The 19843-nt window shown below is 41.8% G+C and overlaps 2 protein-coding genes across 2 annotated transcripts; one reads left to right on the top strand and one right to left on the bottom strand.

The window, feature by feature from the left end:
* Positions 1-1336: 1336 nt before the first annotated feature.
* Positions 1337-12395, bottom strand: LOC118431603 (probable proline--tRNA ligase, mitochondrial). Its single transcript, XM_035842844.1, has 11 exons — positions 11988-12395; positions 10109-10286; positions 9515-9588; positions 8949-9102; positions 5774-5881; positions 5225-5318; positions 4883-4914; positions 4520-4661; positions 2977-3112; positions 2290-2472; positions 1337-1453 (listed from the first exon to the last, which is right to left on the bottom strand). Exons 1-11 carry the CDS (start codon positions 12174-12176, stop codon positions 1337-1339), a joined length of 1407 nt encoding a protein of 468 aa, XP_035698737.1. The 5' UTR covers positions 12177-12395.
* Positions 12396-12972: 577 nt separating this feature from the next.
* On the top strand, positions 12973-19826 carry LOC118431830 (translation initiation factor eIF-2B subunit beta-like; the record flags this gene model as incomplete). Its single annotated transcript, XM_035843218.1, is given in 16 exon segments — positions 12973-13122; positions 13648-13724; positions 14263-14349; positions 14829-14917; positions 15187-15217; positions 15417-15459; positions 15781-15840; positions 15993-16042; positions 16288-16384; positions 16679-16738; positions 17285-17418; positions 17755-17815; positions 18437-18496; positions 18674-18725; positions 19388-19472; positions 19773-19826. Coding segments are annotated over 16 exon segments (1079 nt in total), but the record flags the coding sequence as incomplete, so codon positions are not given.
* Positions 19827-19843: the final 17 nt, after the last annotated feature.

The raw sequence follows: 19843 nt of genomic DNA, 5'->3' as shown, positions 1-19843 counted from the left end.
AAAATGTCACAAGGCTGAAATTGGAAGGAGTTTCCTTCATAAAGAAATGTATAAGTGTAAGTTTTGTAGTTTTCAATGTTTAAAATCATACTTTTACATCAACACTGTTCAGTGTAAAAACGTATGTTTTGCAAAAAAAGGTGACATGAACATTTGCTAGCAAATGCAGAATATAACCTTCACAGTTTTTATATATGTAAAAAAATATGTCGCCCTGTGGTCACTGACAAAAGATTATAAGCAGATGCTGTATAAAACATCTGACCGTTAACAAAATTTACCCAGTTGCTTGAGTAACTCTGGCATTGGGTATCCAATGACATGCTGTATGTACCTGCAGCGCCTCCTACCACAGCAAGGAGTACTGCAGAATGTTGATTACATACAAATGAACAGAAATGAGCATTCAACACATCGCAAAGTTTTGTCAATACCTACTTACTGATCCTATAGAAAATGGCCTTATCATTGAAATAGAGTTAAATTTATTCAATATTCCTTTTACTAGATAATAATTTCATGTTGCTCAGTTGGGTTTGAGAACAATATTGCAAAATCTGAGAATCAGTACATATTGTATTTCTGTTTTGCTTGATGATGTTTTTAGATCGCCAGCATACCAACCACACTTATAACATAAGAAACTTGAAATAAAAATACATACACAAAATAATAAGCATTGTGCAAAATGTCTTTGTATTTGTATTGCATTCCCCACCAACCACTTTTACCCTAAACTTTGCCTCCGTAGCTGTAGCCTTATACAATTCCCAGATATAGCCCTACTGTGTACCAAAATGCAGGTTGAAATCCTACAATCTTGCAATATTGCAGGTACAGGTGGTGAAGTATATTGCACCAGTGTATCTAGTATCTATCTGTATCTATATAGCCAGTATAACTGCCGTTCAGCACATTACACACCAGCTTCACAGCAGCTGGTTATATTACACCGAATGACCCGTCACACCTAACTTTTGCACATCTATCTGCCCCTACTGTGCTTGGTGATAACAACTTTCATTCTACGATGGTTCTGGGAAAGTACGAATTTTTGAACACATCAATCCTAGGTTGGTAACTCTGGTATTTGAAGGCATGGCTGTTTCTTGTTCTTTTTTGAGCTGGTATTAGATACTTATTATATCAGTCGGTACCTCCACCAGTTTATTGGTCCAGTATACCAGAAGAAAAAAAGCACTAAAAAAACACATAACAAACAAACAAACAAACATCATATAGTAGTACAGTTGGACAGTAAGTGTAGTAGTTCCTCCCTGCTACATCATACAGTAGTACAGTTGGACAGTAAGTGTAGTAGTTCCTCCCTGCTACATCATACAGTAGTACAGTTGGACAGTAAGTGTAGTAGTTCCTCCCTGCTGACATGATGAGTCTGTGTCTGTTCTTCAGTCTGGTGAATAACCTCAAACTTCTGGTCTGCTTCCAGCGCCTGTGGGGGGGAAATATCAGGCCAAATTTACTCTTGGATACTCTTGGATACTCTTGGCCCCTACGGCCAGTGAGGCTATGGGACCGGTGAGATGAGTCTCTAGACCTGTTGCAGACTTTGATTGGAAGAATATGCCTTTTTTTCACAACATCAGATCAAATTAACCATGAAACCATGAACAAAACAGGACCTCTACAGCCTAATATATCATTGCCAAGTATAGTCTTAGCAATTATGAAAAGTATGCCCTAATTTCCTTGTATGGTTTTAACCTGAACCTCCATTCATAAAAGACAGGTCCACAGCTTGTTGAGTACAACAGCACGGAAAACATAACCTTCTTCGCAAAAGCAGGAAAGCTCCTCTACTTTATTTCATCTTTAGTAGCAATGAGGTTAATCACCTTGTAGTAATATTAACTCTAACTTCCATTTGAACTTCCATTGGAAGGGCTGTATGTCAGAAGTTGGCCTCACATGGCCAACCTTCTGATTGGACTCTAGCCATATATTGATCATGTTAGCTGTTGTAAGCTACTTGTGGCCACGCATTGTGCATGTGAAAACTACCTCATTGGTTTAACGTTAAAACTATCTGTTTTAAGACAGCATTCACTGTTGATTTTAAGAATACTAAATTTTTTATAAGTCCGCTGAAATTTCGGTAATTTACTCAATGATTTCAAGCGTAAAAGTATGCAATTCAGTCTGTGGCTGACTTTTTGTCTGATTATATTGATCGAATAAACCATTCATTCATTCATAAAAATGTTGAGCTAAGTTCTTGGATATGTCTCAAATTCTGCACGTTAGGTGACAAGAAGTAAAGGTACTAACCTGTTTCCCTACAACTACAACATACGGGTATCCCAAAACATTAGCATCCTTCAGTCTTTTGCCTATGGTCATGTGACTCCTGTCGTCCAATAGGACTTCTCCTCTGAGATGAGGTAGTTGTTGAGGTATGATGTCATACAGGTCCTCGGCTAGTTGTGAGGCAGCTTCCTCTTTACTTCCTTTCTGTAGATATACATGTAAACAAGAACAGGTCAGGGTAGCCAGCATTAGCAGCACTTCATTCGCTTCTGCTACCTGTCTGGAGAACTGTACATTCAGATTGTTTGGTGGTTACATCAGTTAATGAGCGAATTAAGAAATGGGTTCTAGAGCGCTCCTTCGATGGCAACAGGCCCTCCTGCAAGTGGACGGAGGGTGTTTCGGGTGTTGGAACACCTGTTTAAACGAGCGCTTGAACCCATTCCTTAATTCGTTCATGTGTAGGGACCAATCAGCACCCTCGTCTAAAAGTTGGACGATTCCAGACGTTCACATTGTCAAGGATCTCAGACGCTACAGCAGAGAAGCAAGTGTATATAGTGTATGATAAATGTTAGAGCAAGAAGCGACTGTATATGGTATATAATTAACGCCGGAGCAAACTACTTTCCGGATCGTACCCAGGCTAATGCTTTGAACCGATTAGGACTAGTAAATTGACATTGGCCAGGTCTAATTGGCCCCTACCTTAGGAGGGATGATGTAGACATGGTATGGTGCAATGACCTCTGGCCATCTGATCTGGTCAGCCAATGACAGGACTTCTACAGCAGCTGCCAGGATGCGAGTCATGCCCAGTCCGTAACAACCCATCTCACAGAGCCTGGGGGGAGGGGGGCAGTGTGTTAGAGACGGAGGGACAGCAAAACTGTAAATATTCTATTTCAATCAGTAATTAATACAGTCAACATTAACTAAGAAGACCCATGGGATCAATAAAATGCATGTAACTAATGAATTATAGACTGGATCCTAATGCTTGTGCCAATTTGAAAATGATCCAATATACATTTACCAGGTGGTCCTGATGTACATGCTGACTAATTTGTAAGACCTGTACTGAACCCAGTGGGTATGTATGTACAATAAAGGTCTTCATTCATTCAATATACCTTAGCACATACAGTTTTATGTAGACCAAGTAAACAGAGTCAAATTCAAGGCTTTCTTGCACTCTCTGTTTCCATCTTGACTTAATCTTAAGCTTAAACATGCTATCTAAGTCTTCACAAAGTGTGAGTTTCTAGATAGTATTGCTCGATTATTACTTTTAAAAGCAGCAACAAAATCCCCTTACTGTGACTGCCCCTTGTTTTTGAGAGGGGCTGCGTTGAACACAGAGGAGTACTTGGTACCCATTAGGGTATCATTACTTACTGTGTCTGCCCCTTGCTGTTGTATCATTACTTACTGTGGCTGCCCCTTGTTGTTGTATCATTACTTACAGTGGCTGTCCCTTGTTGTTGTATCATTACTTACTGTGGCTGCCCCTTGTTGTTGTATCATTACTTACAGTGGCTGTCCCTTGTTGTTGTATCATTACTTACTGTCACAGTGGCTGCCCCTTGTTGTTGTATCATTACTTACTGTGACTGCCCCTTGTTGTTGTATCATTACTTACTGTGGCTGCCCCTTGTTGTTGTATCATTACTTACTGTGGCTGCCCCTTGTTGTTGTATCATTACTTACTGTGGCTGCCCCTTGTTGTTGTATCATTACTTACTGTGGCTGTCCCTTGTTGTTGTATCATTACTTACTGTGGCTGTCCCTTGTTGTTGTATCATTACTTACTGTGTCTGCCCCTTGCTGTTGTATCATTACTTACTGTGGCTGTCACTTGTTGTTGTATCATTACTTACTGTGACTGCCCCTTGTTGTATCATTACTTACTGTGTCTGCCCCTTGTTGTTGTATCATTACTTACTGTGGCTGCCCCTTGTTGTTGTATCATTACTTACTGTGGTTGCCCCTTGTTGTTGTATCATTACTTACTGTGACTGCCCCTTGTTGTTGTATCATTACTTACTGTGGCTGCCCCTTGTTGTTGTATCATTACTTACTGTGGCTGCCCCTTGTTGTTGTATCATTACTTACTGTGGCTGCCCCTTGTTGTTGTATCATTACTTACTGTGGCTGCCCCTTGTTGTTGTATCATTACTTACTGTGGCTGCCCCTTGTTGTTGTATCATTACTTACTGTGGCTGCCCCTTGTTGTTGTATCATTACTTACTGTGGCTGCCCCTTGTTGTTGAGGAAGGCTGCGTTAAACACAGAGGAGTACTTGGTGCCCAGGTAGAAGGTGTGTCCCACCTCGATGCCCTGTGTGACTGTGAGGGGACTGGAACAGGACGGACAGGAGGTCTGGTTTTCAGCTGGCAGGAGAGAGGAGGTTGTTACCGTTATTAGTCGTGGATGTGCAAAATAACATACAATGTTCTACATCGTCATGTATAAGCAAGTAGTAAGCGTCTTAAATTTGCCAAGAAAAGAAACAAAAATAGAAATTTAACAGCTCCTAAATTGAGGGATTTTGAAATGAATACCTATGGCCTCTTTGTTGGCTCCAAAACTGCACCTATTTTGAAATGAATACCTATGGCCTCTTTGTTGGCTCCAAAACTGCACCTATCAACAATAGAGAAATAAAGGAGACATGGTTGAAACGTTTTTATGACACATTCATGACTGTCCTATAGATGTTCTCAATTTGCTGATGTAACCCTGTTACTGTTATACAACATACCATGTGTGTAAAGAGAGCTGTAACTCAAGTATGTTAAAGAGCCTGATAAATGCTGTTAATGCTATAGAGACAACCAAACAACCATGCAAATAAAAGATTTGGGCAGCCTTGGCTGTGCATGCTGAGCAGCCAAATAAAAAATAAAAATAAGAAACTTATACTATAGGCAAATAAACAAACATATAAACGTACTGAGAACAGACGAGCAGCTGATCCTCCCCCACCTCTGCAGGCAGGTGGTACTCGTGAGACAGGCTGCCTCCAATGTCACCTGGGTCAGCCTCAACTGGACAGGTGAGAACAGCAACAGGCATTTCTTACTATCTTTGTGTATCTGATAACATTGAACCTAAGAATTCATTTTCAAGCATCACTGTAAATCTCAAAACTTTCAAGATGGTTTTATTTCTACAGTTTTTGCAGTGACCTAGACCTTTCCTCAGCAATTTTGTGACACAGCTGATACTAGTATGTATGTATTACTACTGTATTATAGAATTATTTAAGGCTAAAATAGTCTGAAAAAGTCTTTTCCCACCTACTGTGAAACAAAATACATGCAAGTGTGGATAGATTTACAGTACATTGAGTGATAAATCTAGTTCAGTCGGTCATGGAAGGTTCTTACTTTTTCAGCTCACTCAAATTTTTTATGAAGCTATTTTTGTGCACAGGCATCCAAACACATTGTTAGTTACAATAAGGTCAGGAAATGACATGAAGAAGATGAAGAAAATGTACCTCTGACATAGTTGAGTCCCAGCCTGTTGAAGACCCTGCTGTAAGCCTGACTGACACCCTCATATGTCTCACGAGCCGTCTCCTCACTGGTGTCAAATGTGTACAGATCTGCACATGGAAACGTAAAGACAGTTTTCTTATTTAATTTCTGATGGATCATATTCATCATCATCATCTGTCCTTTTCATCCTGCCGGACGATCAGTTCACATGGACTCGGCGGTGTGCGACTAGACCGGCCCGACTCCTGCACATTCTGCCGCAGGTTGAGCACGTGAAGGCACTTGTTGTGCATGGATTCTGTCTCTTTTGCTTTCTAGTAGCTTCCTTCGTCTCCAGGTCGTTTTCAAGTTTCTTGGCACCTTGGTGGAGTTTGTGCCGCCAAGCAGTGCGGTCTTGGGCTAGATGCTCCCAGTCAGAACCAATGTTGAAGAGTTTCAGGTCGCGCCTGCAGACATCCACAAAACGGAGCTTTGGGCGCCCCCTGTCACGTTTGCCATCTGCTAGCTGACCGTACAGTGTTTGGTGTGGTAGACGTGATGGATCCATGCGGGAGACATGACCCAACCATCGCAGCCTGCGTTGTTTCAGGATTGGGTACAGGGTTGTAGTGCCGCATCTTTTGAGGATCTCCCGGTTTGGGACTTTGTCTGACCAAGTGACCCCACAAATCTTGCGGAGACACCGGAGGTGGAAGCTGTTGGGTTTCCTTTCGACGTTGGCGTGTGTTGCCCAGGCTTCACTGCTATAAAGGAGAGCAGACAGTACGCAGGACAGATAGATACGCACCTTGGTGTGGATCGTGAGATACTTGTTATCCCAAGCGCGACATTTTAGCTTCCCGAAGAGGTTGGCTGCCTGACCGATTCGTGTGTCAACTTCACGGTTTAGACTTCCAGAAGAAGAGGCAGTGGAACCAAGGTAGCGGAATTCCTCAACCGTCTTGATGGGAGTCTCATTTATGGTGATGTGCGGAGGGGGTGCATTGGTGGAGAATGCAACCGTCTTCTTAACGCTCACTGTCTGACCAAACTTGCCGCAGGTGTCGTTGAGAGCATCGCACATACATTGTAGTTCTGCTTCTCTGTGGGAACACAATGCGGCGTCATCGGCAAACATGAGTTCACGTAGTAACACTGTGATGGATCTTGTCTTCGCCCTGAGTCGGGCAATGTTGAAGAGACCTCCATCACTTCTGGTGCTAACAGCGATGCCTCCAGGAAGTGGAAAGGCAATCCGTAGAAGGGTGGATAGGAAGATGCCAAACAGAGTTGGCGCCAGTACACATCCTTGCTTTACCCCGCAGTTCACAGTGAATGGTTGGGATAAATCACCTTCAAAGTCTACACTGGCTAGCATCCCATCATGGAAAGCCTTGATGAACGCCAAGAGTTTGGGAGGACAGCCGACCTTACTTAGAACCAGGTACAAGCCTTTGCGACTGACAGCATCAAAAGCTTTGCATAGGTCTACAAACACAGCCAACAATGGTCTGTTTTGCTCGATGCATTTTTCCTGGAGCAGGCGAAAGGTGAAAATCATGTCGATGGTGGACCGATCCTTTCGGAAACCGCATTGAGATTCAGGATAAATTCTTTCAGCAAGTACCTGTAATCTCTTCAGGATAACCCGGGCAAAGAGCTTACCGACTAGGCTGAGCAGGGCTATGGCTCTGTAATTGTCGCAGTCTTGTCTGGACCCTTTGTTCTTAAAAAGGGTCACCAGCTTTGCGTCTTTCAGATCCTGTGGGACATGACCTTTGTGCCAACACGAGAGCAGCAGGTCAAGCAAAAGATCTTTTAAGACGGGGACGTTGAGCTTGAGAAGTTCTGGAGGTATGCCATCACTCCCAGGGGCCTTTCCACTTTTCAAGACCTTCAGGGCGCTCTCAAGTTCCTGCATGGTGGGATCCTCATCGAAGTATGCCATTTCAGGGAGTTGTTCTATGGCGTCGAGCACAGAGTTGTCGAACGGTACAGGGTCGCTGTACAGGGAGCTAAAGTGGTCAACCCAGCGTTTTAGTTGGTCAGACTTCTCCAACAGGATGTTGCCCTCGCGGTCTTTCAGGGGAGCAGTCAGTCGAGGTGAGGGTCCTAGAGCAGACTTGAGGGCAGCATGGACACCAGCAATGTCCCCGCGGTCGTCACACTTTTGGACATTTGAGCAGACGTTGGCCCAGAACTCCCTCTGTGTCTCTCTAAGGACGCATTGTGCTCTGGCTCGAGCATTTCTCATGGCTGCTTTGTTCTCTGGGCTGGGTGTGTTAACAAAGGTCAGTCTGGAATTCCTCTTCTCGTCCAGAGCAGGGCCGATCTTGTCTAGGTTTTCTAGAAACCAGTCTGGCTGCTTCCTGGTTTTGAGACCGAACGTGTCTTTCCCTGCCTGTTGTAGGACGGTACGTAGTTTTGACCATTTTTCGTCGCAGGTTGGAGTGCTGTCGTCTGCCAGGCTGTCAAAAGCCGTCTGTAAGTGCTTTTCGAATAGCTCAAGCAGACCCGGATCGTTCATGTTGTTTGTTTCCATTCTTGGGATACGACGTGGCTGGGGGGGGTTGTTCTTTGGACGCACTGGCTTGGTCAGGCGGACCTTGCACCGGATGAGAGCGTGATCTGTGTCGCAGTCCGCACTGTGCATTGAAGCAGTATGATGGACACAGTTGAGCAGCTTACGTCGGGCCAGTATGAGATCCAGTTGGTGCCAGTGGCCGGATCGTGGATGGTGCCAGGATACCTTCTTCATTTCACGACCGCTGAAGTAGGTGTTGGTCACACAAAGGTCTAGTTCAGCGCACAGCTCTAGTACCCTCTGTCCGTTGTCGTTCACCTTACCTGATTGGATCATATTATACACTAAAAAAAACAACTGCCTGCTAAGCCCTCTCAGTATAGTACTAGTAAGTGCTTCAACCTGTAGAATGACCATTAACTCACAAGAAGTCATTTGGTGGGCACTGTAAAGCCTCTGCAAGTAAAATAACCCATATTACTCTCTCTCTATTACCCACAGGAGAGTAGGGTGACCTGGGGTACTTGGCTATAAGAGCAGTACCAAAGTCACCTTGCACTACCACTACAGTCTGTAGCTTAACTTGAAATCTAAACATCACCCTTCACCTCAGTTCATGATGACTGTTTTACCTTTTATGGTGCACATGAACATGCTATGGTGGTCCTTACCTTTCATAAGGAACTCTCTGCCTCTCAGAAGGCCGAACCTTGGTCTTCTCTCATCCCGAAACTTTCTTGTTATCTGATAGAGTTTGATGGGCAGCTGCTTGTAGGACAAGTTGGATTGAGCTGCCACTATCTCTGTCACTGCCTCCTCATGGGTCTGGAAACAAAAAAGTATGTTAAAACACATTGTGTGGACATTACATGGCTACAGGAAAATGTAATAACATTATTAAGTTGATAGCATTGACTTTCAAAAACTTAGCTATATAATTGAACAAAGGTTGTGTCTCTGCACAATGGTTAAGACTGCTTTTATCACTTGCAATAGATCAACCATGCCCCCTGTCATTTCATCTGAGTACTACACCAATGTCTTTATAATACATTGCATGTTGAGGTGTGTAGCTGCAGTAAAGATGTTTATTTGTATATTATGGTTCCCACACAATAAGAAAGATTGCCTCAATCACCTACATGAATGGAGCTCCCTGTTGATTTACCTGAGAACTACATACCAAAGTTTTGACCTCTTCTAAAACATAGCAGTAGTACTGAACAAGAGATCTTACCGGACCCAAGCAGTAGTCTGCCTTGTGCCTGTCCTGCAGCTTGAACAGTTCAGTGCCCATCGTGTCCCATCTGTCTGCAGATAGGAGAATATGGGCAGTAAGTGTCATAGAAAAACATTGGCTAACATCAGTTAGTTGCTACAAAAGTTACATATGAGTAAGTTGTAATAGTTACATATACTATGCTTTCAGATACATAGCTAGTTCCACTTTTACATTACCCTTTCAGTTTCTGGTAGTAGTATATTCTGTACAAATTCAATGTACAGATGTACATTGGGTCTAATGATGACATCATTGGTTCGTCATTCTATACATAATCTATGCTCATCTTGGCCAATCAGCATAAAATAACTAATATGCTATTGCTCGACACACAGAAAGAAGACGGCATACACAGTTATCTGTACCAACATTGGCAAACAATTCTAGAGGTCAAGCACACTAACAGACAGACTTATAGAACAGTGTTTGTATTCACATGAGTCGCTAGATCCAGACGCCATTATCATAGGCCCCAGTCTGCATGCGTGGACTGTTCCATTGGTGTGGGGGGAACTAAACTATTCTAAGTACTCTAATAAAATATGTCACCTGTGGCTTTCCACAGCTCTCCTGGGGTCAAGGTCGGCATCTCGACCTTCTGACCTCCAATGGCCGCCATCTCTTGGTCCACCAGCCGTACCAGTTTCTCCACCGCCCTTAGCGCCGGCCCCATCAGGTGGTACGCCCCGGGGTGGGCCTGTCGGATCAGACCGGTCTGCAACATCAGCTGAAAAGAAAACCACAAGAGATTCAGATTAACTGTACATGTCAAAGTGTAACATTGTTAGCTTGAAATACAAACCTATTGATTATGGCATGGCATACACACTCCTAGGCCGGCTTCATTCCTTTGCCAGCTTTTGTTACTATTTTAATATGCTACTGTAAGATCTGATTGGAGATTAGGTTTGAAAACAGGCTATTACATTGTACCACCACCTGTAGAAAAGTAACATCAGGTAGAATGCGCTGGCATGCATCTGGCAGACCAGTCTGCAACATCAGCTGAAAACAGAAGTACACATGTTTAACTCCTAAAGTGTCACATTGCACCAGTTTCTCAACCGCCCTTAGAGCCGGCCCCATCAGATGGTACGCTTCGGGGTGCGCCTGTCGGATCAGTCCGGTCTGGAGCATCAACTGAAAAGAAAACCACTAGAAATTCAGATTGCCTGTCAATGTGTAACATTATTTATGTTAACTAAAGCCTGAAAGACAACCCTACTAATACTATCTATTATAGCTGCCAATATGGAGCTACATTGTAGAATAGGTCTGAATACCAGGCTATCACGTTGTACCCTAGCCAGATTTTCCACCACCTGTAGAAAGGTAACATCAGGTGGAATGCGCCCACATGTGTCTGGCAGTCTGGAGCATCAGCTGAAGAAAGACAAGTACACATGTTTGACTCCTAAAGTGTCACATTGCAACAGTTTCTCAACCACCAAAAGAAAAGGTACCATCAGGTGGTACACTCCGGGGTGCGCCTGTCCGATCAGACCGGTCTCGAGCATCAACTGATAAGAAAACAACTAGAAATTCAGATCAACTGTCAGAGTGTAACATTGTCAGCCTGAAATGCAAACCTTTGTTCATAGCTGTCAATTTGGAGCTACGTAGTACGATAGATTTGAACTAATCTGCAAGCAGATCCTACGTATACGATAGCACAAGATACCGTTCTATAGCACAAGATACCGTAGAGCCAATACTAGTAAATGACATGATGCTAGACCCAATGGTAACAGGTTGTTTCGCAACAATGTCAGTTCGCAACCGTCAGTTCGCAACTAGGCAAGTATTTTCGCAACAAGATACAAGTCGTTTCGGAACATTTGAATGTTATTAATCTTGATTGCCTAATATTAGAAATCGTATTCCTAACATAATTGTACTCCTTCCGCGTAAAAATCTTACCGGGTGCAAAAGAAAACCCCGGTGGCAGAGGAACATGGGGCTGCATGGACCTGACAGCCCGATGATTTTCATACGCCGGGCGGTAAAGTTTCATACGCGGCGTGCACAGGTAGCAGTATAATTATGGTAGGAATACAATTTCTAATACTATTAGGCTATCAAGATCAATAACATTCAAATGTTATAAAACTTGTACCTTGTCCTTGTTGCGAAAAGACTTGTACCTTGTTGTGAAAAGACTTGCCTTGTTGCGAACTGACGGTTGCGAACTGACATTGTGGCGAAACAACCTGTAACCGACCCAATATGTTGACTTATTCACTGTCTGTTTAGTTGTACTGTAACTAGTTGTTAAAAAAAAGTCGCTGTTTTTCTGTTTCGCGGATATATTCAAGTAATGACTGACAGAGACGTATGGGCTGCCATCACAACTCGAGGCCAGAAGGACTCGCCTTAAGCAAGTTCTTCTGTCGTGTCAAGAAAGATTTCTATATAATTTTTCACTCACCCGTTGACTCTTGCAAGTGAGCTCTTTCCCCTTCCCTGCCACGTTACTTTGTCTTGTAGCCATTGGTTGGAACATGTTGGACACTCTCAGTCTACCGTCGTGAACATATCGTCTGAAAGCACACGTGTGCGCCATCTCTGTGCTGAACAGGGCCAACAGCTTGGCTGACGAACAGGTGAACATTTTCATGGCTGCAGTGAATGGTGGGGAGGGGGGCAGGCCTCAAACGTTCGATTCCCGCTTCTCTAGTCCCTGTCAGTAGAGAAAATCAGTCAATTATTGACTAAATCTGAATGTTAACAACTTTAGAATGTAAAAATATTCAGAAATAGCCCTTGTTGGCCACCAATTAAGTGAAATTTGACGGGAAATAAGATCAGGTCAATATTTTCGTCTGCGCGGCGCCATTTTGGGAATATCACACATCACGTGGGTACGTTCTATAAATTGATTGGTCAATTTCAAAGAAAGTTGCTTTTGATTGGTCAATATTGCTCCATGACCTTTACCCCTTTCCCAGGTAAAATTTCGTCAGCAAGACAGAGATCTCGCAAGGAAAAGACCGAATCCAACGCAGTTTTCAAGTTTTGCTTTCACCAGGTTGTTCTTCAGCGCCAGAAATAATCTTTCTTGTAAGGTAAGTTTCTTTTAAGACTTGGGAAAACGTATATTTTGTTTACGATCCGCAAATTGGACAAATATTTAGCGATTAGGGCTAAAAATTGGTGGAGGGGAGGGGTGCTTGTCTTCTTTTCTTCTCAAACTTCGCTCTTTTTATCTCTACAAATTAGAAAGCAGAAATCAATGAAGACTGATTTGTGATGGTGTTATTTATAAGTTAGTGGCCTCTATCATGCAGTGAATGCACCGCTACAATGTTCACGTACTGTCAAATTATGAAAAGGTGCACGAATTCAAATATTTGCGCCTTTCCCACGTTTAGTGCCGGGGTCGTGTGGCGTTATTTATTGACATTAGCTCACAGACAGCGGTTAGAACCGGTTTTACATTGCCGTAAGGAACGTCACGTCCGGCTACGGGGTGTTTGTCTGAGTTTTATGATCCTAACTTGACTTTGGACTTGATATCCAAGGGCATGATTTCTCACAGGTCTGCTCCCGACAGGAGGAAAATGGTAAATGTCAGGAAGTTTTTTTTTTTCTGTCCTATGATTAATTTTTGTCATGGACATTAGGGGAACCATATGGAGATTTGCAATATTTCAGTTGTCTATTGTATGGGCATATGCTGGTGATAAAAGCACGTCAATGTTTTCTTTCAACAAATGGCATTACACACACATTCACAAAATCTGGTAACATTACCAGATCTCCTTATGCTTGTCTCTTAGCAGACTAGCCCAGCAGAAAAATTTTCTCATTAATTTTCTTATTAATCTACATGTAATAACTATAACCCGGTTTCTTCAAAGGAACTTGTTTTGTCTATTAACTTCATGGTTTATTTTCTTTGTTCGCATTTATCTGCTAGTTAAAGTAGTTTGCTTGCTTCCAAAACTAGCCATTGACTGAGAACCATTAGAAAGTTACATGTACTAGTAAAGAGGTGCAAAAACTTGACTCTACCGTACCATGTAAATTCTTTGCTATTGCATATTTACTCTAATCAGCTGGATATTCAAACATGCGATATTTTTCAGGCCGCCATGCCGGGCGATGGGAAAGAATCGGAGCTGACTGAGAGGATAGAAACCTTCATGGGGCAACTCAGACAGAGGTCAGTCACCTGTAGGTCATGTTTGATGTAAGTCTTACAAAAGACTTCAGCATCAATGGAAAAATGTAGAGAAAGCCATTGATCATAAGTTGGAATAAGAAGTACAACACAGGAGAACTGCTAGAGTGAACACCGTGATTCTACAGCCTTGAAGATTCCTTCTTTCCCAAAGACTGTATTCACACACTATTCATGTACAAAAAGGGATAGACATACTAGTAGTACATTCATACAGCATGCAGGCTTTGTATATGACATCATTTGTGCCATGCTGTTGGAATATATTGTTCCTGTGTTACACTTGTAACAAAACAAAACAAAAAACAAAACAAAACATGCTGTACACCAATATGGGGGCCAGGAATTCAAATAATAACCATCTATCTGTAATGTCAGCAAAAGTCTGTGTATAGAGGTTCAATGTACCAGGGAAATTCCCTTGCTATTTTTGACATAACGTTGAACAGTTGACCGCCTTGTACAGTATTCTTTTTAAAGTTAAACCTGATGGTGATATGTGTAATTTACTCCCCTGCAGACAGACCCCAGGTTCCTACAATGTTGCCTACACCACTCTGGACATCCTCCGGAGGGTCGTCTCACAGACTAGATGGCAGACAGCAAAGTAAGTCATGATCACATAAGCTTACTGCTAAGGCTTTATGTCAATATGTTCAACATAAAATCTGAAACTACTGTATCTGTATCTGTTTTGGTACAACTACCTTTTGGTACTGTGAATGCAATAATGTTTGTGGTTTTCGTGGTGGCCACTTCACTGCGAACTTAAAACCATCGCAAACATTTTTCCATTATAATATGAGACTGCATGTTAAAACCACTGCGAACGCTTCATTTTCCCGCTACCACGAAAGTAAATCCCTGCAAACTTAACTGCATTTACAGTATATTAATTCACCAACTTTGAAGGCAGGTGGAAGAAGCTGGTTACGTTACATGGAATAACCTGTCACACTAAACCTTTGCATGTCTGACTTGTTTTAAGGTAAATGTATACTTGACGACAGTACGGTATTGAGAGTTGTGAGCTGGTAAAACTGCTACAGATGTATTTTAGCCAAATGTTTTTCTTGTTGTGTACAGAGATTTGATGGTTATTGTGAAGAGAGAAGGCAGGAGACTGGTCAGCGCTCAACCCTCCGAGACTGTGGTGGGAAACATGATCAGAAGAGGTACATTGCCCTGGCAACAGCATATTTTACAACTATATGATTGACACAGGAGAAGCAGACCTCTTTCTGTGTTTTGGACTTGTAAATCTCTGTTGTAGATTAGTTAATGACTTGTCTCATCATCAATAAAGTCTTTGTTTTGTTTTCTCTCTTGAAAAAGCACAAAGCCTTTTTTTCACCATCTTGTTGCTTGCAGAATGTAAAATGAAGCACATTACAGGCATTCTTCACAATCATTGACTAATAAATAATATTTTTCCTTCCTGTAGTTTTGAAGATCATCAGAGAGGAGTATGCCACGTAGGTTTTTTTTTTGAAGTGTTTGTTTTAAAGATGAATGTGAAAAAAAACTTCTCAAGTTTAGATCAGTGGTTATGTGTATTTTTGCAATTTCCAAAACATAACAATTAAAAGTTAATAGAATAGCTCTTCAGTCAGCCACTCTTGAAAACATGTATAACTAAAAAGTTTTCAATCTTGTTGTCAACATAAATTATAGATTACGAGGGCAGAATGAGGAGGGTGATCAGGAGTCTCTACATGTAAGAATGTTTCCTTTCTTTTCTTTCAGTTTTCAAGATTCAGACATTGTGTTATGAAATTGTTAATTTGTGGTGCAGCAAGACAGATAAAATGTATGTTGTATCATGTATGTAAACCTAATGGCTTGCATGATATTTATCATTATTAGTTGATCAATAAACTAAGTAGTAATAGTAGTAGTAGTAGTATCCAGTATTTGATTATACTGCTGCTGGTATCCCTGACATGGGGGAAGGCAGCAGTCGGCTAGTCTTCTAAACTTCTCAATAGAAAACCTGAATATGTTAACACTTCACTTCACGTTTTTTTATCCCTTCCAGAAACTGCTGGTTGCAGGAGTAGAAGACGATGATTACAGTCTCAGTCTCCATGGACTGAAGGTAAAGTTATTCATTTTCAATTTTTTTTTTCATGTTGTAATTTAGTGTACCAGTATCAATTTGATCTTCTTCAGCAAGAAATGACAGCCATGATAAAGAGGAAGTTATTTAACTAAGACATGTTATAATTGTAAGATGTGTCTTTTCCCCAGCCTGCTGTCATAGAGGCCATTAATGAAATGATGACGGAATTGGAAAGCAGGTAAGTTTGTCATTTCTGCTTCAGTGATACATTAAGAACAAAAGTAGACAAGTTTCTCCATTCTTATTTGTAGCTGTAAAATGAAATATGGGGACACAGGTTGCATTTCAACCAGGTAGATAGATTTTTTGGTACATCCACAATAGCTACATTGTCATTTGGCTAAGAGAGTGCATAACTTAATGCTACAGTAACAAACTTCTTGTTAAGGTCAAGTTTGTAACAACTGTATCTAACCCATACAGTGCAGACAATATCGCCATGCAGGCACTAGAACATATCCACTCTAACGAGATCATCATGACAGTGGGGAGATCTCGGACTGTGGAGTCATTTCTTAAGGTACAGTAGAAGCCAGTTAGTTGTACAATGGCTAATTGCACATTTCTGTTAATTACACGGAATCCCCACATCCCGAACCGGTGCGGTCCACCTGGAAAACTTCGCATTATTGCAGCACCCAGATAACTGCACAAAATACGCTGGCAAATGGGTTGTGCAATTAAATGGTTTTTACTATAGGATGCTTGTGTTAATCCTTTTATTATTAAGACTAGAATAACACTGGTCAGAAATTAGAAAAGATGCTTCTTCCCCAAGAAAGTTGATTTCTCATGTCTTTTTTTTTTTCTTCAGAGTGCTGCAAGGAAAAGAAAGTTCCAAGTGATAGTTGCAGAAGGGGGACCTTTCTACCAGGTTTGTGTTATTCGTGTTGAAGAAACAGCCAGTCAGTACCCATAGAGTAATGAGGCTGTGTGAAAGTTGGACTGCAGGGCGTTATCCATTGGTGTCTGATACTGTATATGTCAGTGCAATACTACAAAAAAAAGTATATAGTATAAGTATAATGGCAACCTTTAAAGATTGTGGTGCAGGACCCAAGAGCCAATACTGTTACAACAGATTATATGAACTATGATACATGTATATGAGCCACTCAGCTGAAATCTTATGTTATAGTTGAGTTGCTATCTCCCCATTTATCATAATACAGAAGAAGCCAGTTAATTGCACAACGTATTAAGGCATACTTCTGTTAACTGCACGGAATCCCAAAATCCCAAACCGCTGGTGTCCAGCTGGATGACTTCGCATTATTGCACAACCTAAATAATTGCACGAAATATGCTGGCAAATGAGTTGTGCAATTAAACAGCTTCTACTGTACATTTGTTGAAGATGTCTTAAGTTTGCCTATCAAAGCAGAAGTTGAAAGTAATGACCTTGCTTGTTCTCCACCAGGGTCAGGTTCTGGCCAAGAACCTCGCTGAGAAGGGAATCGAGACCGTGGTGATCACCGACTCCGCTGTGTTCGCCATGATGTCACGGGTCAACAAGGTCATCATCGGAACTCACACTGTCATGGCAAATGGGGGGTGAGTGACTTGTACTTTGGATCTTAGAAGATAAAACCAATAAATAGTTTTATCTTGATTTCATATGGATGATTGATTGGTAGTGTCTTTATGATTGTTTCCATTTCTTTCAATTTCTACAGTTCGTAGTGGAAAGTCTTCATCTAGGAATTTTACAAAGTTTCCATTCTAGCTTTGCTGTCAGATTCCTTTTCAGCGTGGGCATCATATTGTAAGCCGTCAATCCTTTTACTGTGGAAGCCACATTTTAACAACTTTTCAAAAAGTTGTCAATGTCTGTCTATTGTTTGAGCCACAACTTCTGCTCATGTTGAAATGTACTTTCTGTGCTGACAGGTTGAAGGCCATCAATGGCAGCCATGGAATAGCTCTAGCTGCGAAGCACCACTCAGTACCTGTAAGTCGTGCAGTGGAGACTGCTTACCTGTTTGTAGATAGAGCCATGTTGCTAACAGTCTTTGGAATGTACTGGGCATTATCAGGACTTTAAGTAAGTAACATACGTGAATACGGTAGTGAATGATATACATGTGCTGGAATGTAACAGGATGTCAAATAAAATTAGCCTTGCGAACAAAGTCTTCGTCGTTTCACAACCTTTTTTTATTCTTCTGTAGGTGTTTCGATGACTGTCTGTCACCTTCATCAGTACAAAAAAATGATATGTTTTGTACTGATGAAGGTGACAGACAGTCACTGAAACGTCTACAGAAGAATAGAAAAAGGTTGTGAAACGACGAAGACTTTGTTCGATTTATCTACCAACCTGATGAAACTATTTATGGAAATTAGCCATGGTTAGCAAGTGAAAGTAGTGAGCCAGTGGTCACTACAGAGGATGGTACTCACGCTAAAATAAAATGCCATGGCTGAGCAATGCTTTAAAACAAGGGGGGCATGGATGCCCTACTGGTGATTTTTCATAATAAGATGTCAGCAACCATGTACATGTATGTAATGGTTGTTTTACCTTAAGAAACTAAACTGTTATTGACATTGATGTTGTGTTGACTTCCAGGTGATTGTCTGTGCTTCCCTGTTCAAGTTGTCACCACAGTTCCTGGTTTCATCAGACCAGGTGGGTCAGGGTTTAGTTATCTCAAAGAAGTTAGTTTAAATCAATGTTTGATGATTATTATTGTTAACTAACAGAGATTAAGTGCAGTTGATGTGTAATTACTTACCGTACAACACAAGAGGAATCATGGACTACTGATGAAAAGTCTAATTAAATCCATTATTCCTTTGCCAACAGGCTGCTTTCAACAGATTTGTGTCTCCGGAAGAAGTCTTGAGTTTTTCTGAAGGTGAGACAGTCAGATGTTTCACAGTATGGCATGATGAATGGTTCAGTCGCTCAGAAGACAGCAGATACTGTTTGAAACATCTGACCGTTTACAAAGCGTATCCAGTTGCTTCAGTAACTTTTGTATTGAGTAACTTATCACGATACTGTATTTTATGACAATACAACACTGCATGTTGATATCACTTGAATTAAGTACTAATGGTCATTTGTAGCTCTGTTCCATATAGAGTACAACACGGTGTATTCCGTATCACCCAAGGTACCAGCCCGACCCGCGGAAGGGCTGGGACCGAGGGTGATTCAGAATACATCGTGTTGTATCTTATTTATGTCAAACCCACCTGAGAAAACCCATGTTTTGATGCGAAATGCGCCAGAAGTTGAACAAATTTGGTGCCCTTGAACAAAAAGTGTTGCAACAATAATGTTCCAACGTTCGAATCAGGTATTCGAACTTTCGATGGCGCCGCACTCAGCGCGCTTGAAACAGTTTGATTTATTCGAATGGAGCACGTGTGATACGCCTTTCGAACCTGTGCGATACGGAAGTTATGGCCCGGTCCGGAACACTCGTATCGAACGTTTTCGCGTCACAGGTATGACATAAAACATGTTATCTACTGGTAGGTATGCTGACTGTTAATGCCTTTTACCCCACAGGAGACCTGGTGTCCAAGGTTCACATTCCCAACCCAGTATTTGACTACGTCCCACCAGAACTGGTCACCCTCTTCATCTCAAACATGTAAGTCTTCATGGTTACAACACTGAACTTCTAAGATGACTCTAGAACCCTTCTAGTAGTATCCAGTATTTGATTTTACTACTGCATGGGTTCCTAACACGGGTGGGCAGCAGTTGTCTAGTCTTCACACCATGTTCAGTGGGTCCACACTAGTGAGGCGGCACACACTTTGAAATAATTTAACTCGATTGTAATTGATGACATGTGGCTGGCATCAGCATTTTCACACTGCCAGGTACTAGTATTCTTCAATCCTTCTGTTCAGTGCTGTTCAACTCAAATTGTTCTTTGTTGTTGCAGAGGAGGGAATGCCCCGTCCTACGTGTACCGACTGCTGAGTGAACTGTACCATCCTGACGACCATGATCTGA

This window comes from Branchiostoma floridae, chromosome 15 (assembly GCF_000003815.2).
Source record: "Branchiostoma floridae strain S238N-H82 chromosome 15, Bfl_VNyyK, whole genome shotgun sequence".
Taxonomy (NCBI): domain Eukaryota; kingdom Metazoa; phylum Chordata; class Leptocardii; order Amphioxiformes; family Branchiostomatidae; genus Branchiostoma; species Branchiostoma floridae.
Note: the sequence above shows the minus strand (reverse complement) of the source record. Positions and strands in the feature narration are given on the sequence as shown.

What these genes read in the sequence shown, in the direction of transcription:
- LOC118431603 (XM_035842844.1), bottom strand. Translation starts at nt 12,176, where the DNA reads ATGAAAATGTTCACCTGTTCGTCAGCCAAGCTGTTGGCCCTGTTCAGC. An exon ending in TCACTTGCAAGAGTCAACGG is followed by an intron (nt 10,287 to 11,987) that starts GTGAGTGAAAAA and finishes TTTTCTTTTCAG; the next exon opens with CTGATGTTGCAGACCGGTCT. An exon ending in AGCCAACAAAGAGGCCATAG is followed by an intron (nt 4,662 to 4,882) that starts GTATTCATTTCA and finishes CTCTCCTGCCAG; the next exon opens with CTGAAAACCAGACCTCCTGT.